At 35.2% G+C, this 26,112-nt stretch overlaps 1 protein-coding gene across 1 annotated transcript in view; it reads right to left on the bottom strand.

The window, feature by feature from the left end:
- The window catches only part of EML4 (EMAP like 4), a 128,221-nt gene that overhangs the window by 17,878 nt on the left and 84,231 nt on the right, over positions 1-26,112 (bottom strand). The window contains exons 7-17 of the mRNA XM_032215322.1: positions 21,247-21,370; positions 18,728-18,877; positions 17,611-17,680; positions 16,826-16,936; positions 15,465-15,560; positions 13,820-13,954; positions 13,102-13,237; positions 6,772-6,923; positions 4,962-5,087; positions 4,731-4,862; positions 3,784-3,851 (exon numbers count right to left, since the gene is read on the bottom strand). Coding sequence (XP_032071213.1) covers positions 3,784-3,851; positions 4,731-4,862; positions 4,962-5,087; positions 6,772-6,923; positions 13,102-13,237; positions 13,820-13,954; positions 15,465-15,560; positions 16,826-16,936; positions 17,611-17,680; positions 18,728-18,877; positions 21,247-21,370 — 1,300 coding nt within the window. The remainder of the gene's footprint in view (positions 1-3,783; positions 3,852-4,730; positions 4,863-4,961; positions 5,088-6,771; positions 6,924-13,101; positions 13,238-13,819; positions 13,955-15,464; positions 15,561-16,825; positions 16,937-17,610; positions 17,681-18,727; positions 18,878-21,246; positions 21,371-26,112) is intronic.

The following is a 26,112-nucleotide window of genomic DNA, read 5'->3' as shown; positions in this document are numbered from 1 at the left end:
AAATTTCCAATCAGTCTGCCTCTGAGCCATTCATTATCATTATAGAATTTATTTCTATTCTCCCAAGTCTCTCTTCTTAGATCTCCTTGGAAGAGATGCAAATTAGGAGGCACTGTATTTGCACACTCGATGGATTTACATATCACATATCTTTCAGCATCATAAAAAAGCAATGGTGGTACTGGCAATGGCTCCTGGAAGGAAAGCCAGCCTGATATGATAATCAAGTTTCAAAGAATTTGTGCACAAAGTATTCTAATGAGGACTTCAGCCCTTCCTGTGAAGATTCAAACTGACTCAGCAAAACAGCTGTTCAGAAAAATGCAACCTCCCTTACTCCCAGAAGCTGAGAAAGGAATCAAACTAGTAACTGAAGCACCCTTGGAACAGGGCATAATAATACTTACTAGAAACTAATATTCCATATTATATTCTTTTAAAAAGTATGTGGGGGGAGCATTATGTGGTAGTAGCCCTTTTTGCAAGAGATAGAATGATAAAGTTGTGATTCTTTCCTTTCTAGTGGTTCCAAGTCCGAGTCTGCATCCCTCCACACATGTTTCTCATTATTTCCAGTTGTTGACCTCTTTATTTTTTTATTTTTGCTCATTTTGATAAACAGTTTCTTTTTGATTTTACTTACATGGGTGCCAGTATATATGTACAAATTAACCCAGGAGTACACTAAATATGTTTCTTCTCTCGAAATGTACATGATAATCTGATTCTTTCTTTGCCTCTTTCTGATTCTTGCCTCTTAAAACTGCCCTTATCTATTTCCATAGCAAGTACACACATTCCTAGGAATAGATTTTACACCTCAAAAAGTTACCCAAATTCTTATATATTCTTCTGAAAGATTATGTTGCCATTCTTCATCTGAAGTTGCAGACTTCTCTTTTCAGGCTTCAAAATGTGTTATTATTTCTATTAATACTGTAGGAATTCCTAACTATTCTAAGCCTTTTATCTTCTGCCAATAAGTGGCTTTGCTCAATCTATTTCAACACAGAACTATGGTGAAGACAGACGGTTGTCTTACAAAAGCAAAGCACTAGTTCCTATTGCTGCCGCTTCCCCCCATGCCTATCCACATCAGTGGCTGCTACTTATTCTGAGGAACTTTTAGCATCCTTTGTCTTGGATCATTAGCTTTTTTTTTTTTGCTGTATTTATTATCTATCTGTTTTTAGCTTGTTATCTACTTTTCTTGTTGTGAAATGGGCAGCTGCATAATTTTGATAGATAGATGATAAATAAAAAGAACTAATATTTTTGCCTAGGTTTCAAACGTGCCAGTATTTGCATGCCACACATTCATCATTTGCCTGTCCCTCCCCAAATGCCCATGTGATAGAGGCAAATTAAGTTTAAAAAAAATACTATATTGAAATCCTTTACAAATTGGGTTACAGGTGACAGAAACATTTGCAGGAAGAGATATTGAAGAAATGCTCCCAAGAAAGTGAGTTTCCATAGGTAAATTGGCCAGCTGTTTAACAGAAAAGAGAGCAATGCCAAATGAGCAGACAAATTTTAAGAAGATTACAGACATGAGATCACATAGCTAACACAGGATATATATTGCAGAGACTAAGAAAATTTAAGATTTATTTCTGCTCAACTGATACAAGGACTTTGTTGTTATTTATCCAATTTATATGCTGCTCATCTCACAGTGCAATTGTAGTTATTATGCCAAATGTGCAATACATTAAAACTAATAGATAGGTATGCCAAAACCTTTGATTACTCTTCTTAGGAATCAGCAGGAAATATAAAAAGAATTGAATTAGGAGAAACTGAGTGGTTCAAAATAGAGAAGTAAGTGAAAGAAGAATTTATATTGTCTTGATAGCTTATAGTGTGAATATACTTAATGATAAAATAGGAAGATAAAACAGCTGGATTTCATTAAAACAGGCTGAAGCTCTATCAATTTGAGGATGATAGCCAGATGATTAATTTCAGGGTAGGCACTTTGCTAAAGAGATTTATGGAAATAAAAACTGAAAGAGAAAATTCTGGGTTAATGTTAAAAATAAAGACAACCAACCAGCAAAATTCACAGTCGTTGGCAAAGAAATTAAAACGAAAGATAATTTTTCCTTCTTAGGACAATGGGCAGCAAAAGTGATTAATTTTTGGAAATATGACAGTGCTATTCTTAGACATTATGAAAGATAAGGACATTTCTTTGACAAGTATCAGAATAGATTAAATAATTATCTTTTCAGTGATGGTATATGGCTGCGAAAAGTGCTTATTGAGAAGAATAAAAGGAAATAAGACAGACATCTTCATATTATAAATCTGGAGATGGTTACTAAAATTACCACAGACTACAAGAAGAACCAATAAATCAGTCTTGGAGAAAATAAAATTCATTGTTCCATAGGAAGAATTTTAAGCATTCCTCTGGACAATTGATAGCAGTGGATGATGCACTAGCAAATGATAATATTTAGGAAGGTTAAGGAATGCAAAAGAAAAAGGTTGTTGGTACATGGGAATTTTATTGGAAGAACTGCAGATTATTTGTGGGTAAGAGTGATAGTTGAGTTTTGGTCTATGAAATCACTAGGGGCAAATCCCAACTCAATGGCACTTCAGTAGTACATTCAGGAGCAAGTAAATGTAAAACTTATCAGTTCCAACTTACAAACAGGGCTCTGCAGTGAGCCAGGTTTTTTGATGAACAAGATTTGAATGGATGTACATGTAGTTCTATCTACTGGGAACATTTTAAAGCATTTTCCTAGAATCTCAGAGTTCTCAGAATATGCCAGAGGGCCGACACAAACTTCCCAAATAAAATTTTGCCCTTCAGACCAGATTTCTAAGTTGCTTTAGTAACAACAAGAATATGTTTGCTACATTGTGAATCCAAGCTGGTACTAAAAAAGAAAAATCCACAGAGAAAAAAAAATACTTTATTTACATTCTTATGGATGAATTTCTTGCACATAGACAACTATTGTGACCCTAGCTACCCCAAATGGGATTTTAAATAACTATGATTGGGCTGGGTGGGTGGGTTTCACTATTTTTTGTACTGTGGGAATTAAAAAGTACACCTAAACAACATCAGATAATGAAATTCCACTTTTCTTAGGCCTATGGCATTATCCATCAACACCACTGCAAATATATAATCATGTGAAATACTAAAATCACAGCAAACCATTTTAAGTCCATCTTTTAGAAGCCACTTATTTAAAAAAAAAACCAAATCTGAAATCCTAAAAACCAGGTACCTATCTTTCACCACTGACAATACTATTTAAGTTTCTAAAAATTGTTACAAAGTGCAGCATTCCCTAACCTTTCTGGGTTGGTGACCGGCAGGGGGATGGTTTTGTGTGAGCAGTAGATGCATGCCTATGCACAGGTTCATTAGTGTGAGCGGTGGGTGCATGTGCTTGGCCCTTGCCTGAGTGGGGCTGTTGAGTGCCAGTGTCCACAGTGCCCAATAGTGGGATATGGTCCACAGGTTGGGAACCTGACTTAGTGATATCGGAAGAATAGGCTCTTTGCCTCATAACTTGATGACATTATGATACAATCCACTCATTCCAGCTAAGCAGGCTTGAATATGGTCAATGCCTGAATGGATAATTACCCACGAATCCCATAACCTGCTTTCAATTCCACAATGGAAGACACTTGAGCAAATATGGTAACTAAATTAAAGGCAACAACAGTAAATCAATATCAAACATGGAACAGTTTCAGAGGAATATATTTGCTTTTGCCTAAAGAAAAGCATTACAACATTTTTACCTTCCTGAGTGTGTTCCTATCGCTACCACTGTACCACTTGGATGGAAGTCAGCACAATGTCCTGGTTCCTGAAAGACACATGTTGATCTTATGACGTAAGTTTAAATTGAATAATATTTACACAGGCAATTATTCACTGGTCTGTCCCACCTGGATTAAGAGAAGTAAATAGGAGCAAATTCCACAGTTCCAGTTTATGAAGCTATATGCTTTGAAATTACTCCACATATGTGAAGCATATGTGGCCCATTATACTATACTGATTTTAATCTCAAGAGCTTAAACTAAATTTATAGCTATGCAATCAGAAGATCACATCAAAATTTACTGAAACTAATTTAGGGATCAATGCCAAGGCAACTACGCATGATTTTAATGCCATGGTTTTACCTAATAATTTAGCAAAACATTGGCATTCATCTCCAGTTTAAATAACTGATTACTCTAAGAGACATTTTGCATCATTGTAGGATCATTGTCAGCAAGTTTCTCCAGCTAGGCCAGAATTATTCACCCACCACCCCTGTGGTTTTTCAAGAATAAATTGTGGACATCCCTCACTGCTAAATCTTTTTAATTTAAGATTCCGAAGAATGACCTTCCATGCAAAGCTTTTCTGACTTATAGACCAGAGATGGGCAAACTTTTACAGCCTGCGGCTGCATTTAATACTTTTTTTCTGTTCCAAAAACTGCAGTGACATGGTAATGATGCAGTGAGGTTAAGGAGGAAGAGGACATTTTCAGCTCTTCGCTTTCTATCTATGTATTTTGTATCTATGCAAAATAAGATACATTAAATCAAAGCTTTTTTTAAAAAATGGAAATGATGCTGTTGTTGAAAAAAAAAACCCTACTGTTTGATTTTTTTTTTCTTAACATGTAATCGTTACTTTAAAAACACTGCATAAATATGCCCAGTATTCTCACAAAGGATGAGGCACATACATCTAGTAGCCTGGTCCATTCAAGAGTGTGGTCCACTGAATTCCACATACAAACTTGACGATCTTGAGCACAAGTTAAAAACAGGTCTTTGAACGGATGTGTTCCCAGGCCCCAGAGTTCATCTGTGTGGCCCTAAAAACACAAAGTTAATGAATGGACATATATCCATAATTAGATAGCAAACAAAACTGATCAAATATCTATAAATTCAAAGAGAAGAAAGGGACATACCTGCACTTCCACTTGAAAACCATCATTAAATGTTCCACGCAAAATAAAATTTCTTGATGTCCCAAGAATAAATTGATCAGCTTTGCCTTCTGCTACAGCTCTTATTGTCCCATACTGATCAGGAACCTGTGGAAATCGTATTTCCTTGAAATCCATTTTATACATTATAAAGCATAATAATACACTAAAATACTGAAGGTCACAATCATCTTTCTTTGTGCAAACAAATCTCAAATAGATTCAATGTTTCCTTTCTAACTTTTCTTATTTTAATCTCTTTCCTTCTCCTTTCAAAGACATGTGGTGTATATTACATGATTTGAGTGATAAATATGCATTTTTTTAAAAAAAATAATGTTTTGACATTGTTGTTCTTTTCCTGTTACAATCCCTGTTTCCAATCCAGTCTTCTTTCAGGGAAGATGGAACTTAGTTTCAAATTTCACTACTTCAAGCACAAAATAATGCTAATTATCACTGCAGCTAGTAAAAGCTTCCTAACTAGCTGACTACATATATCAAATTGGTGTCTTACTAATTTTATTGACCACCTTTTTAAAAACCTGTTTTGAAATTATTTCCTTTTCCTTTTAATTGCTATTAAAAAGACCTACTATCACTGTAAAAAAAGACCTGCATTTTTGCTAAATTCAAAGTAAAACACTTTTAATATACAATATCTAAGAGTTATCAATTTCAAATGAGGGGATTTTCAAAAATGATGTCCTGCACTATTTAGAATTTTGAAGTATGATTTTATTTTTCTTAACATGTCTATGTTCTATTTTACTATTTGTAAACTATGTCATTATAATAATTGGGTTTTATTGTGTGTGTGTGTGTGTTTTTTTGCTTGCTCTCACAACTTGTTTTTATTTTGTTTTTTGAGTTGGACAATAACTGTAACAAAGCATAAGAGATATTTCCATACAGACTAAAAAACTTCAAACAAATCCATATTGTTTGTTTGCTCTCTATATATGTAAAATGTCAAGTTACTATACCTAATAAATTACCTAATTTCATTACCTAAAATCAATGCAAAAGAGCACAACTCTATTAACTGTATTGTGTCCTATATGTAAGTTAATACTGAAAGCAATATTTTCCTATACCAATGAGATGGCAATTTATCCCAGATTCCTGCAGAAGAGGAATCTTCTAATCTTCACCTACAAAGAGAAAAAAACAAGCAATATGGATTTACTTGAAGTCTTGCAATCTGTATAAAGGTACCGGTATATTAGCTATATTTAACAATTTTTTATCAGTGACTTAGTATTTTATGCAGATTTTTGTGCATTTGGTTTCATGCAGCTAAATAAGTTTGTTTACATATATATTTTTCATTTATTTTTAATTTAGCTGTTCCTGATTTTTTAAGTTTTTGAAATTTATTCTTGAATTTTAAACTGATCTGGAATTCTTCTTGGTTGAAAGATAACTCAGAAATGCTTGTGCAAATAAATACTATGTTAATTGTGCAAAGAAGATTAGGAGATAGAAGATAAATTTACAAAGACACAAAATGAAAATAGTTGCCATGATTATAACCTGTTATAACTATAACCTGAACTTTTAGCTTAACGGGCTTAATAAGAATACTATGAAGAGAGGAGAGTAATCTTCTAAGGTTTTTTTAGCTTCTCTGAAGGAGAACAGAATAAAAATCAATACTGTAATTACATCAATAATAGAAATTGATGGAATGGTACTTTTGTAATCTTAATTAGTGTCTGCTCTTCAGCTCCCTTCATCACAACTCAAAAGTACAGTTTCCAATTATTTGTTCAACAGTTATTTTTCTTACCTCTATTTCCCTTTCAGCATTCAAGTCATGATCCCATAAAATGATTTTTCTATCCTTCCCACCTCCAGTTAGCAGCATTCCATTCCGCATTTGACAGAGTGTGAACACACTGCCATCATGAGCTTTGATTTGTTTGCTGATTTGATACACACCTGTAATCATGTAAGAAATAGTACAGTGCCAATACAGTGTATTTGCCAACTAGTTTAAAAGGTAATTTAGAGAGATAAGAAATAATTAATGCTATATGTATCAATGAGGAGATGTTTGAAGGAGGGTAGAATTTCAAGTTGAAAGGCAGCACTTCTTCTGGTCAAACTATACCTGAATAGTTATAACTGCTACATGATAGACTCCTTACATTAAAAATTAATTTGATGATTAATTTTTAATAGAAAGAGAAAGAATCAGGAAGGTTCATGGATAGATGTACATGTGTAAATTAAAAAAAAAGAAAAAGAAAATTGAGCTACTGATGCCTACTTCTGTTGTAAAAAAATCTAGAGAAAGTTTTTAAAAATGTGAAATTTCTTCTGGACTGGGGGGGGGGGGGCTTTAATACATTTTAATAAATAACAATACTAACAGTGACATGCTCAAATTACTTAAGGAAAACATAAAAAACATAGTTGAATGTTTCTGATTACTAAAAGATGGACCCAAGAGGAATTTACCTTTTTTAGGTAAAAGGCAGCCCCTGATCTTAACTTGTAAAAGATACCGCACCCAATAGCTGCAAGCACTAACTAGTGAGAGGGTACCCTATCATCTTCATTGTTAATTCAACTCAACAAAACATAATAATAATAGCCAACTGCAAGAATAAAAAGAAATGGAAGAACAATACCCAATAATTAATAAACCACAGGGAAGTATTTAGAAAATTTATCCATGGTCACTTTAGTTCTCTGCACTGGTTTTGCTCTCTTCTACATGGGGACTATAAGGTCTTTCTGTGATCAAAAATATACTTCATGCTAAATTCAACTATATTCTTAGTCACTAAAAAAGGAACCAATAGGAAAGGGATAAATTGTTGTTCAGTCTCTAAGTTGTGCCTGATTCTTTGTGGCCCCATGAATCATGGCACATCAGGTTCCCCCTCCATCTTCCACTCTATTTGGGAGTCCACCCAAATTCATATTCATTGCATCGATGTACCCTGCCATCAGAGCTCTATTGCTGATGATGCTGTGTGGTGCTTTGCTCTTTGAGTCATCAGAATATTGCAGGAGTTGGTGTTACCTAATTACTAGTCTAGGTGTGTGTATGTGTGTGTGTGTGTGTGTGTAGAAGTTCTCATAAGAGTTCTCTCTTTAATGTACTCAATGCTGCAGCTCACCACTTCCGGTCAGGAATGGTGCTTAGCTTCTGCTATCTCTGGAGGACTTTGCTCCATAGATCAAGTGAAGTCTGAAAAGGGAGAGAAGAGACTTCCTCTACAACATAGGAGTAAGTAAGTAAATCTTTATTACAGTCAAAGACCAGCAATACACATTAGTTTTTACACTATGTTAAAAAGTACTGACATTAAGATATAATTAAAAGGTATTGATGTTAAAAGTGGAGTATTTTTGTACTAAATGGTGGAGTACCAAGATATGATCCACCATAGATCTTCCTTCTCTAAAACCGGCTTGTTCGTCTTTGATTATCCCCCCCCCCCCCTGAAATTAGCCAATCTTGAAGTTTATAATTTAGGTGTTTGTCATACAGTTTACTAATAACGCTTAGAAGACTAAAGGGGCTATAATTGCCTGGGTCATTTCTATTACCTTTTTTATAATTTGGTATGATAATTGCTACTTCCCAATCTTAGAGCCAAGGTGGCGCAGTGGTTAAATGCAGCACTGCAGGCTACTGCTAGATCAGCAGGTCAGCGGTTCAAATCTCACCGGCTCAGGGTTGACTCAGCCTTCCATCCTTCCGAGGTGGGTAAAATGAGGACCCAGATTGTTGGGGGCAATATGCTGACTCTCTGTAAACCGCTTAGAGAGGCCTGAAAGGCCTATGAAGCGGTATATAAGTCTACTGCTATTGCTATTGCTATTGCTATCTCTAGGCATACAGCTTGTTTTATGTATAAATGTAAACAGTGATGCTAAAAGTAGAGCCCACCAACTGGCGTTCTTTTTGATTATTACTGGCAGGACATTATCAGCCCCGGGTGCCTTATTAGCCATTAGGGCTCCAATCAACCGTGATATCTCTTCTGGTGTAATAGGGGTCCAGTAAGGAGTTTGGTCCAAACTAGCTTCGCTCTCCTTGGTTACATAGTCAGAATATGTATAAAGCTCCCTAAAATACTCTTCCCAGGCATGAATCGGAACCTGATTTGTTGGGGGTAGGGGAGGTTTTCTCAATCCCCTGGTGATGTACCAAAAAAAGGATGCATTTTTTGTCCTGACTGCCGTAATTAGTCTATGCCAAGACTTCTTCAGAGCCACACTTTTCTTTTCTTTTAGAAGGTTCTTATATTGTGCTTTCAGCTGCTTTAAGTAGTAAGTGTAATCCTCAAAGGGGGCACTTTTACTTTTCTTGTATTCCATATTATATATCCTTTTTAGTTGCATACAATCTCTATTGAACCATTTTTTGTTCTAGTAGAGATGTACGTAGCTCTATGGTTTCAGGGGCTAACATCCATTTGGTAACTTCCTTAGTGTTCTTCTCGTTCCATTTAATTTTTACCTGGGTATTTTGAGTCTCTACCCTGGATAGGTAGGCTGTGCCTGCCCTTAGAGATTTCTGGTGCAATGTTAGAGTAAGGAGTATTGTATTATGATCGCTTTCCAGTCACGAGTCTACCTCCATCTTCTGTAAGAACTTCAGGAGGTCATATGATATTATCCAGTAATCAACTGTGGATTTTCTTCCTGCTCCCCGATAAGTCTATTCTGCTGGAAAGTCGCCCCATGGGGATCCGTTAAGGATACAAAGATACAAATGTACAGTCATTTGTCTTACACACAAACCTGCCTGATTAGCTTTAGGATCTTTAAATTGTCTGGAATGCAAAGATTGTCCTGCTACATTTTCATCATAGTGAATCTTAAAATGATTAAATAATGCTTGATCATTTGGTCCCATTCTAGTGTTAAGCCCCCCCCTCCCACCTATAATTATTGCAGCTTTGGGGAATTTGACTATACAGCCAAGAATAAAATCTTCTATGCTGTCTCAAATCTTGTTAATCACATTATTCTTATTAAGTGGAGAAATATACATTTTAAAAAGCAAAATCTCCACCTGTTTAAATAAGAGTAATGTAGTTACAACCCATGGCTGGAAAGGTCGCAGTGGTACACATTTAAATTGCTAGGATGTATTAACTAATGTCACAATACCACCTATAGCTCTCTCTCCCCCCCACTTTGCTTGGGACAGCTGGGATTGAGTTAACCCAATAGCCATCTAACTGAATCTCTGTGGAGGCCCAGGTTTCCTGCAAGAAGAGGATGTCAAATTGTGATATATAGTCAAAAAAGAGTTGGTCTTTTGATTGAACAGACCAACCTGCTATGTTCCAGGTTATAAGGGAAAGTGGGTCAACTTTTGCAGCTCATCAGGAAACTTGATTTATACAAAGGGAAATTGTCTGGTTGTTATCATGGATTGAGGTGTCATCGCACACCGAATTGGCCTTCTTTAAAAATAGGGAGGACCCATCTCTACAACATAGGAAGATATTTGTGTCCTGCCCTCTATGGAAGAGATGGAGTTTAACTTCTTGCTGTTAGAACCCTTAGTGCCTTTTCACATATATTCACTTCCTTCAAGCCTATGTACTTGAAAAGAAAAGGAACTGAAGTTTTATAGCCACAAATTATTACTGTCTTTTATAGTATCCATAGAAGCCAATTTAAACTTTCAGATTTTGGACACACTTACTTTATAGCTAATTTAACAGCCATATTAACTTTGGATTTGAGTCACTAACCATATACTATTAACCAAATTTGATTAAAATAAATATTTGGTCTGAATTAACTCAAATTTCCTTTTCAGTGTTCACATCTAACAAACTTTAAATTTTAATATCTGTATAAAACCATCAACAAATGTGATGGTTTAACTGCAATTAAGTGTGAGCTACAAAAAGAATTAGTACATAAAGGCTTTGCATGTAATGTTTTGTATAAATATTTATATTTAGAAACTTCTGAATAACATTATTAAACTTGAAGATTAATACTTAAAATGTCATTTACCAGTCATAGTAAATCAGTTATCATCCATTCTAAACACAAATTAAAAAGCAAATGTAGGCTTAACTTCAAAATTTGGTATAAAAATCCAAGTGCAAAATGGATACTTCATTTAGATATATGCAGTTTTTTTCTAGATATATGAAGTGAGACATACTTTGAACCAAATCTTTATTAAAAGCATGGTAAATGCATAAAAAGGCCAACTCCACAAAATCTGGATCAATTTAAATATTGATGTTTTAATTATAAAATATTTGCTGTATTTAGTAATTATATGTTTTTCCATTATTATAATATTAAATGCACTATCAATGATATAATTATGATTTTACATTAATATTTTCTTTAGAATCAAAGTTCACTGAAAATATACACATGCAGTTAAAATGTCATGTACTGAAACTGTTTTTTCTGGCATGCTATATTTACAGCCCAGCACTTTAATTAACTGCCAAAGAAAATAATTATCTTTGGATTTAAGAACTACCTTAGAATTCAACAGTGACAGACATGCATTTTCCTGGTTGCTAGTAATACTTCTTTTCTAAAAATTGAAATTGAAATGAAATGTAACCTCTATAGGATATTAGCTTAAAAGTCAGAACATTATATTAAAACAAGGTTTGGTTTCAGTATTTGATGATTGGTTAGGTTAAGAATTGCTAAAATTCTGCATTATATTTCTCTTTTTCTTTCAAAAGTGTATTCATATCAAAATTAATATTTATAAAGGAGAATATTTGTAGCTTGGAGTTGAAATGAAGAGTCTTTGCAAGCCAGTAGAATATAAACTGAGAGCAAATTCCACTCTTTCCTAGCACTGATGATGTTACCTACACTGGGTAATGAAACACTCGCATAAAAACTATCAAGCTTAGAAGAAACAGCATTCTATGAAAATATTTTATCCAATGTTACGACTCATATATTAAGTTAGAAACTCTGCATTGCTCATGCACATTTCCTGATCAGCTATAATAGCAAGTTATATAATTTGTTTTATATATATATTATGAATAGCCATATTGGAAAATACAATTAATCAAAGATCCAGTTTCTTACAGCAATCAAAATAAAATTCTGTTAGGAAGTCCACAAGAAGGTTTAGAAAAAAATGGTTTACTTCCCAACAATAGATAATCAATGGCAAAGAACAGCTTCAGAACTTCTGGATTTGAAAGCAGCATGTAAACATCATTAGAAATAGATAGTAATGTAATAACCTATAGTAGCAACTTAGCCACAGTTTGTGGCAGCAAGTTTTTCAAGCTATTCTAGAGTGTTCTTTTTATCTACCCTGATTCTAAAATACTCCTAAATTATATTTCAGTTTGTTCTAGATATTTTGCTTAAAACTAGAAGAGAAAAGTTTGAAAAATTTGAGAAATTTATAACTTGGAACAGTAATCTAATGCTCAGCAGAGTTTTAAAATTCTTTTAGATTACTTTTCATCTACATTCAACTGAAAAACTAAAGACTGATAGAATTTAATATAGCATTATATATATTAATAGTTTTGTTACATGTACCATTGAGGTAGCAGGCTGAACCAAGGTAGGCCTCAAGCCTGAGCCAAACTAGGGTCTCATGATATTCAGCTTTAACTGTTCATATATAGAAATTGCAAAGGTGTGCTTTTAGGACATGGTGCGGTTAGACATGGGTTAGAGGCACATGAAACCTGCTGAAGCAAAGTCTCTATTTTAATGTATTTGCTGGCTTGACTGTCTGGAAGACACATTTAACTTTCTCAAAATACGAGCTACTCTTCTCCGTTAGCTGACTATGTATTATAACTTCCTGTAGACATAATATTGCTGTAACTCAAGGGCAAATCTTTAGGGGTGTTTCCAAAACTAACGGATAGCTTTATCTGAAAGCGCTAAACTATATAAGGGATTTCCTGCCTGTCACTCGTTGTTCAGGCCTTTGTCTCTGAACTTGCGTAATAAACTATTCCTTCCCTGAAGAGCTGGCTTGCGTGTCCTGTTTTTTCTACAACACCATCTACATTCTCAGAAACATACAAACATCATTTGATCTTCAATATTTGTTGCATTTTCATTAAACTTGAAATATATTTTCATGATATAGATAAATCTGTAAGAATAAATATACCTTTTGATCCTTTTCCTGATGTGCCTTCTACAGTAGTTTTGCTCCATATAAGCAATATCCCACCTGAATCACCAGTGAGAACTTCTCCATTGCCTAAAAATGCTAAGCACTGAACAAATTTGGGTTTGTCGTATTTCTGAAAAACAACAGAATATATTTAGGGCTTTCTATGTGAACTATATATGCAAACACAGGCACATAATCTCAATTCAAACATGTTTGCTGGCATTGGGGCTTGGTATATTGTCTTATTAGAACATGTTAACATACACACAAATATATTTATGTATCTATGTGTTTGTGTGTGGATGAGAGTGAATACACACACACACACACACATATATATATATACACACACATATGTATTTACATACATACTGTACAGACAAATGGTGGGTTTCCATTATTTTTACTACCGATTTGCTTGTGTGTACGTGCACACTTGACACTTCTGCGTATGCACAGAGATGTCCAGGAAGGGTAAGTGGAGTCTCGTGCTGCTGCCACTATCAGTTTCCCCGATCCGGGTCGAACCAGGAGCAACCCACCTCTGATATGGACACACACAAACATTATATGCTATTTCATCTCCTATTTTCTGAGTAAGAATTATTATGAAGAGGCCCCTTAAAGCTTTCTTTGGAAAAATATAATCAATGTACTTTCAAAAATTCTAATTTGCAACTTCAGGAAATTTGTCCAATATAAAGATTCTTACCCCAAATATTCCTTGTTTCCTTGTTAATGAATTTGTATTCCAAGTCCAGAAAAAGATATGAGATTTGCCAGATGTTATTATCGTACCTTTATCAGTTGGATGGAAAGCTACGGCCAGGACAACTTCATTTGTAGTCTTTCAAAAGAAAAAAGGGAGTTGTCATTACTAAAGTTTTGGTTCTTATAAGTACACAAAATGCAGTAATGAAGCAGATTTGCTCATTTCTTATTCATTATTCATTCTTAACATTCAAGCATCTGTCAAGCAGTTGTATTTTGGGGTAGACCTTGCATTATTCTATAAAGAAAGCAACATATGATCTGGTGGCAAATGTGTTCATTTGTCAAATACTTCCAATTCCCCTCAGCCTTTTGGATGTGTGTGATACTTCTAGAGTTGTTGCAATAATAGGAAGTGCTGCACACATTCAGCTACATATAAGAAGGTTAGAATTTAACCTTCTATAAAACAAAGGAATAGGAAGATTCTGGCTCACGGACACTATTTCTCTGGGTATTTGAATAAAACATCAGAGATAATTAGAATGTAATAGTGATAAACTGGAGAAAGGAGCAGCTGAAAGATTTATCTTGGAAGTGTGGTTACCTACCTTATTTATTCTTAATAAATTTATCCTAGTAAATACAGTGATTATGTATAGTAAATACAACATTGAAAAGGATATAAATATTTTGGCATTGGTAAGCTAATCAAAACTTGAATAGAACACATCCCATTACTTTGATTCATGAACAGAAATCATAGTTTGTTTTTTACTTCATTTCTTTATCATGTCTTTTCCTCACAAAGACATTTTCCTATTAATAAAAAAAACTAAATAAACTAACTTTGTTGGGAGCTGTCCAAAATCGCCTTTGGACATATGATTAATAATAAATAAAAATAAAAACACTTCATGCATTTGATGAAAGTTTTCCAAGAATGCTTATACTGTTGTAAATCTGCAGTCATTGGTTGTATCCAATTGATGTCTTCTGTCTCTGCTGACAGAAAGTTATTTGGTCCAATTGACAAATTCATTTAGTGGAATGGAGATATGCTATAAGTCCATGATGCTGCAAATGCTAGCCATTGCCCGTTGATCTTCCAGGTTCTGGTGCGCCAGCCAGCTGGTCTTCACATGTGTGGGAGCGCTGGAAACTGGAAGAGCATCCCCTTGATGTGAATGCACAAGCCAGTAAGATGATCTTCTGGTTTCTGCCACGTGCATGCACACCGACCACCTGCTCTTCTGGTTTCTGGCACGCATGAGTGTGCGAAGACCAGCTGGGTGGTGCCCATGCACGCATGCACACCGGGTAGCTGCTCTTCCAGTTTCCAGCAATCCCATGCCTGTGCACCCTCATTTGGCACTCGGTGCCGAAAAGGTTCCCCCACACTGTTATAAGTTGAGTAATTGTATCACTGGGATGACACATACAGAAGGCATTGTTTCTTCCTTTAGCCACAACACAAAACTGTACATTTCTCTCTGAAAATTAGCAAAATTACCAAGAGGGGAAAACTGAACTTAACATTATTCACATAGCAATTTTTTTTAAATTTTTTTAAAAATTTCCAGTAAAATATCACCAAGCAGATTCAATATACTTTGCATATGGTAACACATCTAAGCATTATTTACCTTTATCTCTGCTACTTTTGATTTCTTCTGCCAGTCCCAAACAGTCAGCATGTGTTCATTAGAATCATCAACCACACACAAATGTATACCCGAATCCTTGCAAAGAAGATTTAATAATAAAATTTGTGTCATCATGTTATATAATGTCCTCTTATGTTTAAGTATGCAATAGTTTTCCTGTGGTCAAGTTGTAACTACTTCAAGCAACACTCCATTAAAATGGTAATAAAATAAACCAAGATAATTTCTCATGGCTGATAAATTAAGATAAATTTGAAAAAATTGTATTATATGAAATGCTAATTGTAATTAACAAGACATGTAACAAATTCATCTATTACAGCCAATGATTTATTATTACAATTTTCATATTGCAAGCACTATTTTGATAGGGTGTTATTTCAAGGAAGAGCAAATTTAATTATAACTATAAAAGGGCAGAAGTGCAAAGTTGTTTCTTTCTTTGTGTCAACATTTAAATCAGCATCAGAATGAACATTAAATGTTCATATCAAGGCCTGCTAAGAATAGGTTTCTTGAAAGCCCTTTATAGGACAGAAAGCTTTCTATATAGTAAATGGTAAAGTAAATATATCACATTAAGATATATTGCCAGATATTACTTTCTTTTCAGTTATATTCCCTTCTTTGAGCAGTAAATAATTTTCTACTCACTAGAGAGAAGCAATCTGTGGTATTCTAGAAACTGTTTAATGTCAACAGTTTTATTATTTTTGATCATGGATCAAACAGACTGAAAATGAGAACCAATCATGGTCTTCAATCTGTTCTAGGCAGTCAGATTATATGGCATCATTCATTTATCTACTCATTTATATGCCTTCTACTCCTGCAACTCTAAATGGCTATTTATTTCTATATCTATAGTTACCAATATAGTTTATTATTGGGTAAGCTATACAAAATATCTAATTAAATCAGAAATAAAATATAGTTTATTTTCCTGATCCATGACATTCTGTTATAATTTAGTGATGACTAGTTTTGCTACCAAGACTATGTTTGGATTCAATTCCAAAAAAATGCCTCAGGTATGTGGGGTGGAATCAAACACTTGAGTGCAACTATTTAAGGCAGCTCTAATTGCAATACCCACCAGTAGCTGCTGGAGGCAGCCTTGTTCTAAAAACTAAAGTTGTTGGAATAATAATTGCTGATGAATAAATAAGGAAAAATAATGGATACAAGCCAGGTATAAAAAAAAGAGATACACTGGCACTGAAAATAATTCAGTTAACAATCAGAAAATGTTAAAATAGGTGAGCAAAATATTCACAGCTATTTATACAGATACACATAATACATTGTTTGTGAAACAAAGACATCAACGTTTTCCTTACTGCTTTTGAAAAATCCAGACATCCCACTCCACGTTCAAAAGTTCCAAGTCCAATAACCTGTAGAGTCATTAGGCTCACTGAATCCCATACTCTAACATGGGGCTGCAAAGGCTGTTAAGTAAAAATAATTTGAAACAAGTGATTACTGAAAAGATAAAAAGAGGCACTTCCATCAAGCAGACATTGATGTGTATGAAGTCAGTCATTAGTTGGTATTGATCTACCAAATAAACATTGACTTGAGTGAAGTCCTTGCAATAAATAAAGGCATTTCAGTTCAATATTCAGAAAAAAAGATTTAGACATAATCTTATCCATATCTACTCTAAAATATCTCAGATAAATGAATATAAGGCTGCAGCTTCCGACCATCACTGACCACATCAAAAGATACTGAAATGTTTTAAATAATACAAGTAAGAAAGATATAGTTGGCAGCAGTATCTCAACATTTAACTAAGGACATTTATGGAAAAAAATAGACAATAATTCAGATCTATGCATGTGAAATTCATTCATATCATAAAGCTTTCTCATATTTTCCATTGCACATCTTCTTTTAAAAATGGCATAAGACAAGCAGATACAGAAGTCTGGCTAAAATAAACTTTTCAAGATTTATGTGGTCAACTCAAGACTTCTTTGGGAAATACACAATGCAATTTAAGATAACATGAACAAATTATACCTTTTGAATTATTCATCAGACAAATGAATAGTAAAAAATGAGAGATACCTAAGAGATTTTCCAGAACCAATTATTGAGATAGTCATTAAAAACTTACTCTTCCATCTTTATCCACTCCAGCTAGCTGTCCAGTTGCTATCCTTATTTTGTCTGGATGAACTGCAAGGCTAGAAGAAATAATCTTGTTAGGAACATTGCATGCTTTCATGCTCCATGTAGATTTTAGGGAAATAGCAGCATACTGTTTATAAATCCAGATTAATATTCAAAATGTTAAACAGGACTTGTTTTGTGCTACCGTGATAGATCTATATCAGTGATGGCTAACCTTTTCTGGATTGAGTGCCCAAAGCACTTGTACGCCTGCACCTAAAACTCCAAAATGCAATGCGCAACCTGCACACTCAGTCTGTTCACGCATACATGCGCAAACCCCACATGCATGCCTCCCTCATATACACATGTGCAGCCCCTCCAGATGTGCCCCACCACCAAGTTGCATGGCAGAGACCCAAAGACCTCTGGCACATGGGTCGTAGAGCTCAACTAGGGTGACGGCTTGTGTGCCCACAGAAAGGATGCTGCATGTCACCTGTGGCATGCATGCCATAGGTTTGCCATCACGGATCTATATCATCTTGCTCACATGATCCACAATTAGCACACAGGCACAATCAAGACTTCACATTTTTCTCTTTCAAAAGCAAAAATTTATAACTGATAGAAATGTTAGCAAAAGTCCAGTTAAATTGTCACACAAATATTTCGATTTCAAGTACCTGAAAATATTTATATTTTATATTTACTACAACACTATTTTCTTAGGAGCATATTAAAACTAGATATTGTTCAGATAATGGAAAAAGATTAAAACTTAATTGGGTATACAATTCATAACTTAAATCACTTATTAATGCTGACGCAATATGGAGAGTGCCCAGATTACACCAGCTTAACTAGCTTTTACCAAGGAACAAATAACAGTTCATTAATAACATAGGACTGGTAAATCCTTCAATAAAATCAAGTATCAGAATGCCTTTTAAATTCTGGAAGAAACCACATGATTTTACACAATACACGAGTGTCTTCTTCATCATTGTTCTTGGCACATTTGTATATTGGATGTTGGAAACCAGGCACATGGCAATAGCATGAAACTATCAATCTCTTTAACAATAACTGAAGCATGAATAATGGAAGCATATACTAACCATTTAACACAATCCGTATGACCCAAGTAATGACGCTGAGTCCGCTCTTCATAATTAAACAGTATTACCACAGATGCTATGAAATATACTATTTCTCCAGTAGGTAAGAGGTAAACATTAGCTCGACAATCCCTGCCACGATAACCATATTCTTTTTTTTTTAAATGTCAAGGTTTTTCAACTTAATCTGCATAATAATGGAAGCTTGTGCTATAAAAATCTGTGGTAACATGAAAAATGTTTTTCTCATATGCTGCTACATAGTCTTAATAATCTGACATACCCCTATACTCCACCCCTTTGAATTTTGCGCCTAAGAGACTTGTTTGGAGTCCACATTGGTATCAGAATCTGGCGTTTTCTAGATACTTGAAATTCCTTTTGAAACTTAAATTTATCATTTCCAAGACTGATATATTTTTTCAAACCTGACTGACGACTGCACAGTTCAATTCAGTTTTTAGTATTTATGAAATTACTTTTGCATTCCTGCTGACATTAATAATGCTGATATCCCTCTTTTAAAAATCTTTTCTACTGTTTAGATTTATGTTTGTTATTTACATTATTATATCTACCTACTGTTTTTATATTGCCCCAAAAGCTTGGAATAGAATTATTAATAAAGATTACACACTTTATGCGGAGAAAATGACTCTTAAGATGGAAAAAATATATCCGATTCTATAGTAAGAGATAGGAGACTATTAAGTATGAAATCATGTCCATCTGTAAACCAAAATAATGAACTTTTCATTATGTAACTTAATCCATTTTTTAGCACCAGAATATATAAGTCAGTAAGATTTCCTGATGTTGCAGTCCTTAAACTGCATTAGTTTTACAAGGCCTTCTAAAAGTAATGTGCAAAAATTCCAGAAATTTGTCATAAGGGGAAAGACGTCTAGAATACTGATTATGACCTTCAGGATTTCAGTAGAAGAAAGTTAATTTTAAACTTATATTTGAAATAGAATAATTCAATAGTCAAAACCTGAAGCACCAAACATAATTAGTAAGCTTGACATTTTTATTTACCATGTTTAATGTTATGCCATACTTTGTGATAATGAATTCTTAAAACAAATATATGACAATATACTGGGTTGCGGTCTATTCGCAACCGGGCTGCCTGAGCTATTGGCATACATGCATGCACACGCTCCCCTCCACTCCCACCCCCACCCAAGCCAGGCCAACAAGCCGCAAATGTTGATGATCGCTGATCTACGAGGTATCTAACAACAAATCAATCTAGCTTAAATTGACACTCATGAACTGAAAGGATGTCAGCCCTACAAGGTAAGTCAGATATGTAAGGGAATAGACCTCTGTTGTTGCAGTGTATTATAGAATTGTGAAAGCTTGCCAAAATTTTCAACTATCCTGCCATACATCACAGAATCATGTTGGGGTTATTTTGGGTCTCTTATATTTTTTTCACAGATTTCATATACTATCTATTTTGTTGATAACTTTTGTATTCCTTCACTAGCTCTGCCTCCCTTTACAGCAGGAGAAGCATCCATAAGACTAATGTTTTCTTCAAAATAATGAAATTACTATTCCTCTGTAAGTTCTGCCCCTGCAATAAAAGTATGTTACATCACAATGCAAAGGAGGTGGAGCCTGCATTGTGGTGGTGCGTTTGTCATTCCTTACCACTTTTTCAGATGTCCCCATGGACAACCTTGCTGAAAGAGTAATGTATATGAAGAAACTGTATTTATATTCAGTTTATAAACTGCTTGTTACCTAATTAAAAGGTTTCAATGCTGCACTCACATATTTGTGTTCACACAACTATTAAGTATTTTTCAGTATTTCTCTCTAGTTTCCCTATTTTCAATGATTCACCATTAAAATGGGATGAAGTTTGAGATCCACTATAACAGATGGACAGTTTTTCTTTCTGTACATTAAAAATTATACCACTATACATTTTGCTACTCTCATCTTTCAACTCATCGGGTGGTCTTCACTTAAGTATTTTTCTTCCTGCATGCTGCATCTTTTCTGAGATTGTAGATGTGTTCAATGGTTTAAATAAATAAATGAAATATAGTTTGTATATGGTTTTGGTCTGACATTCTGATGTCATGCAAAATACACACAAGGGAAGGTAGACCTCAAAATAACAAACAACAAGGTTCCATAATCTGTAGAAGACAGACAGCTCCCTGATTCAAGAAGGCAAGTGTTGTCTTTATAAGTGATGGTAATCCAGTGCTTAACAGCATGAAGAAATATAGGCTCTAAAGTAAACTATGGGAAATGTCTGTGTGAAAAAATCAGTACGAATAATTGAGTTGGTGAGTGGTTGCTGCAAGGAAACTGACATCCAAGGATTTACAGAAGACAACAGTATTTTTTTCTCCCTAAGAGATAATTTATTAATTTTTATCAAATTAAGAAAAGCTTAAATAAGGCAAAATTGAAAATTAGATTTTAAAGAGAAGAGGGGAAAGCAAACTATTGAAAATAGAAAGCGTTTTCCTTGAAGTGTGCAATAAGGATACACCCACTCCAGTTTTAATTTCTCAGGGGGCAGCTCTGTCTTGATTTCGTAATATTTGTCAACTTCTGAAGGAAGAAACATTGTGATGGGCCGTCCCCGCATGAACATCTTGATATACTCGCCTTCTGTTAAAACAAAAACCGCATACCAGAATGAGAATGTTTTGCAAAAAAAAATGTTAGATTTAGTAAAGAACTATAACATTGACATTAAGCTTCATTATACAAAGTAAAAAATTGAGATCCAAAATTTTAGACCAGAAAACACAAACAGAATTACAAAAGCACAATATCATCAATGACAAAACATTCATAATAATGTCAGTGAACTGGTGGCTCAGAATAGTGCCACTGGCACAGTAGAACACATCTTTTATCCAGTCCCACAACTTTCCCATCTCTCTCCTCTATTAAGTGCATAATTCTTAGATAATTCTAAAATGTCTGTATTTTTTGTATTGCTTATTTGTTCATTTTTCCCTTATTGTTTTTTGTGGTAGGTTTAAAAATTATAAGCAGAATGAGTCAAATAATTATGAAATAAATAATGCTGGACCCAGCATCTGAATTAAAATGTAAAAAGAAAACAAGCATCAATAATATTTTACTTTAAAGATCAAGAATATGCAGAGTAAGCATATCCTAAGTAAAACATTGCACTATTCCAACAGTAGCTCTAGTACAATACACTGGCATGCTCTGAAATAGCCACAGGTATGCTGCACCATCACTAGATGTGGACTGCTTCCATTTCTCCTTTCATGTCCTAGAAACCTGTGACATCTCAGGAGTTCCACCTATGGGATGAGTATTGTAACTTGCTGTTCTGACCTAGACTTCCCAAAAACATGAAGCAAACTCCTTGTCCCAAGAAAAAACCCTTTTATTATTTTACTGTGAATTCTTCTCATTCACATCCAGCAAAGTCTTTCAAGGGAAGACTTATAGTCACAGACCTTATCTGGCTTGGAGATCTAACAGGCTAATATCTGCAAAACTTGGCAAAGAATCTAGGAAAGTCCCAATTAAGCAAACTAATTGTCTCCTGCAAACCCCATTCCTCTTTCGCTCCTCTTTTATTTCCTCAGGGAGGGGCTATTCATCATCCACCTGTGGCCTTATTCCCAAGTTGACCCCTGTTCTTTAACTGTTCCCTTTGTCTGGCAACTCTGCGTACACTGGGAATAGGTTCCAGCTGTTCATCTGCCTCACTGATTTCTGACTCTGAAGGCAGCTGAAACTGGCATACAGCTCTGGCCTCCTCTCTGCTCTGACACAGAGCCCTCATCAAAGCCTTCCTCAGACTCCAGGACTGGCCCATGTTCCTCCCCAGCCTCCTCTTTGTCCGAATCTGCTGCAAACCCTGCTGGCCATTAGCAGGCACAACAGATGCCACCTGGCAGTTCCATCTCTGAGAAGTGTCCTGTGAGATAAAAAGAGTTTAAAAGTTCTGGACTATTCAAATAAATCTAAAGCAACTGCATCTTTCTCAATTGGACATCACTGAAATTGGGTTAACCCCCTTTCTTTCTGGGGACTAAATCACATGGAATAACACCATATTTGCCTAAAAAAAAAATGGTATCTTGATACCTATCGTTAATTATTTCTGGGAGGAGCAATGAGTACCAAAAATGATCAGCACCAAACAAATTTTTCCCATAAGGAATAACATATTAGTCATGAGGCAGTCGACATCGACAAGTTCTAACTTGTGTGTCAATTACCAAAGAAATGCTGAGTACTAGGACAAAAATTTTGTATCACAATGTGTCAAGAATGACATTTTACAAGTTTCAAAGCAGTCAAGTACCAAGTACCATTGTACATGAAGTATGCTCTATATAGCTCATTTAGAAATATAAACTGATTTCTATGTGAATGTTGGGAATTACAAATGCTTTACTGTATATGTAATTTATCTTGCCTTTGCCAGGATGCCTTTGCCAGGATAGAGTTGAATCCAATGAAACATCAGCCCAAAGAGCTTAGTCATGTACAGTATGGAGAACATGTGGCTCTGTGGAAGTTGATGCACTAAATTTGCCAAGAGCTTTTAGTGAAGATCATGGTTAATTAATGGTAGTTGTTCAGATCTTAGTAGAATAACAATATCTAACAAAATGAATTGTTAAGAAGTATGAAAATGCATATATAGTGGATTGTGTAAAGGAAGAATCGTAACAGGTCTTCCTTAAATCGTAAAAATATAACTTGAAACATTCTTGGTAAAATATGAAATGTGAAAGGAAAATCATCAAGAACATTTGGTAAAACAGCTCCATTCATTTTTCAATAATTCAGTCTAGATTAGGGGTGTCAAACTCATGACCCGCAGGCTGGATGAGTCACAAGCTGGCCACCCCCACTCCTATATTAGCGAAAGGGGGAAAAGTTGTGATACATCAAGTAATGACAGCATGACGTTGTGAGTTTGAGAGCCGAGGTGGTGCAGTGGTTAGGGTGCAGTACTGCAGGCCACTTCAGCTGACTGTTATCTGCAGTTCAGCGATTCAAATCTCACCGGCTCAAGGTTGACTCAGCCTTCCATCCTTCCAAGGTGAGTGAAATGAGGACCCAGACTGTGGGGGCAATATGCTGACTCTGTAAACCGCTTAGAGAGGGCTGAAAGCCCTATGAAGCGGTACATAAGTCTAACTGCTATTGCTATAGTTTGACACCACTGGTCTAGCTAAGACTAATCGCATATTCAATAGTTCAACAGTCAGTGGACATAAAGTGTCTTTAGTTATCATTCCAAAATATGCTATATGTTCTGACCCACCCTCCGGCCTGTGAGTAACGCAGACACAGGCTTGGCTATTTGCCACTCTTTAATCACAGGAATTACAACTCCGTTGGCTGAAAGCCCAGGCAACCCAAACCAAACAGAACGGAAATACAAAACGGACCAGACAAGAGTTCCTCAAGACTGTTACGAACGGTTGTGTCCTGCAAAAGGTCCCCTCCCAATTTCTCACTTATATACTCTCTTGGGAGGGGCCAAGCCATAGCCACCTGGGCTTGATTATCTCTTATGAGGCTGCCTCCGCAGCTGCAGCTTCCGTTTCTCCGCCCTCCTTTGCCTGGCACTGCCTTGAGTCCTCCCCACTGCTCCAAGCCTCAGGCACCTCATGGTGGCCAACCAGCCTCTCTGGTCCCTACTCTGAGTCTGAACCCTGCCCAGGGTCCTCCACATCTTCCATAGCAGACTCATAGGGTTTCTTGCTATCCGAGTCCATCAGCAGCTCAAACGGAGCCTGCTGGGCCACAACAGCTATATATAAATTGTACTGAGGTGAGTTACTACTGCTTCCTGGCAGGCATTTTGTGTACTTGCCTGTCGTGGGAAGCAAGTACTTTTGAGTCCTCTTAATGAACTTTTGAAAACATAGAACTCCTAAGAGAATAAAATGACAGCAGAAGAAAAGCAGAAAGTTAAAGTATGGAGATTATGGACCTTAGATTATAAATAATGTCCTACAAAGATACTAAGCCACTTTTGAGTTCTTATGCATGGAAATAACAAAAAAGAAAATATTTTTTTCTATTGGGGTATATTATGCAAACTTTATAAAATAAATTCTTTGTTTCATATAATTTGATTATCTAGAGGGGGGGTTGCTTCTTACACCATCCTTGATTCTCTCTTTAAAAGCCAACAGCATGAAATGGTCTTGTCAGCGTATAAACCTGGAGGGCAATTAAGGCATTAAAGCAAAAGTCTTTTGAAAACTATACAGATAATGTCAGAAGATCAGCAAAAGCATTTTCAAATAAAAAAATCCAAGCTCTCGGCCAAGTTCCTGCAAATACAAGCTAAAAGAAGAAACAGTTTTACTCCCTTTTAATTTACATTGTCCTAATTACCATGTTCCAGAACATTAGTTTGAATTTTACTGGGTCTCTTCCAAATTGTTTAACAGTTTTTTAAAGGCTACAATCAGAGGACATTGCTCATGTGCCTATTGAGCAAGATTTCAACATTTTTTTAATCCTCTGTGTTGCTTAAATTTTTCAAGAGTGTACCAGCTATTTTTTAAAAAAGAAATGTGTGATCACTCATATATTTAAAAGCACAACGATAAAAAAAATCAGTCCTAAACTGCTTACCTATCAAATGCTTATAAATAGTTTAATTGTATATTCATTAGAAGCATGTTTTACATACATGTTCAGAATATTCTTCTTCATATGAAAGCAACACTCTAACTGTGTATCTTGATCTCGCCTACAGAATAATAGAGAACCAAAAATGTTTGCCATAATACTGTAATTGAAGTATGAAAAAGGAACTATTCTTAAAAAAAACCCTCTTCATGAGCATAATGATTTAGATATCTAACAGTGACAGTTTGAAATGGCCTGCTTATTTTTCTTTACTGTAGTTGCCCATCACAAAGAATGTGTAAATGTCACTGCAACACTGGTGAGTTAAAGCACGGCATGCAACTCTATGTTCAAAACAGGAATGTTTTGATATACAACTCTGGCACTGAAAGTAAGTCATCGAAGGGTAGGATACAATCATCTTTTTCCATGAAATCACTTCTTTTCTATCTAAGGTAGAAAAACCGTAGCCCTTAATGTATAAAACACTGGTTTGCACTTCCTTTTGCAAAAGGAAACACAATGATTTTGTCATAATGCCATAATATTTCAGAGGGTTTTTAATACTAGGATTTTTTTTTAAATAATTAATTTTTGTTTTCAGAATGTTAATGATAAATACCAATGGCAAAATAACTGCAACAAAGGAGCCAAAAATATATGTATTTGTACAATTCTAGGTCATGAAGGTGCTTGGTGCTCTCTGAGGCGTTGCTGTTTTCTTGCAGGTATTTAAATTCTAAGTTATCTTTTGTATG

Source organism: Thamnophis elegans, chromosome 4, assembly GCF_009769535.1.
Source record: "Thamnophis elegans isolate rThaEle1 chromosome 4, rThaEle1.pri, whole genome shotgun sequence".
Taxonomy (NCBI): Eukaryota; Metazoa; Chordata; class Lepidosauria; order Squamata; family Colubridae; genus Thamnophis; species Thamnophis elegans.
This window is presented reverse-complemented; position numbering and strand designations above follow the sequence as displayed.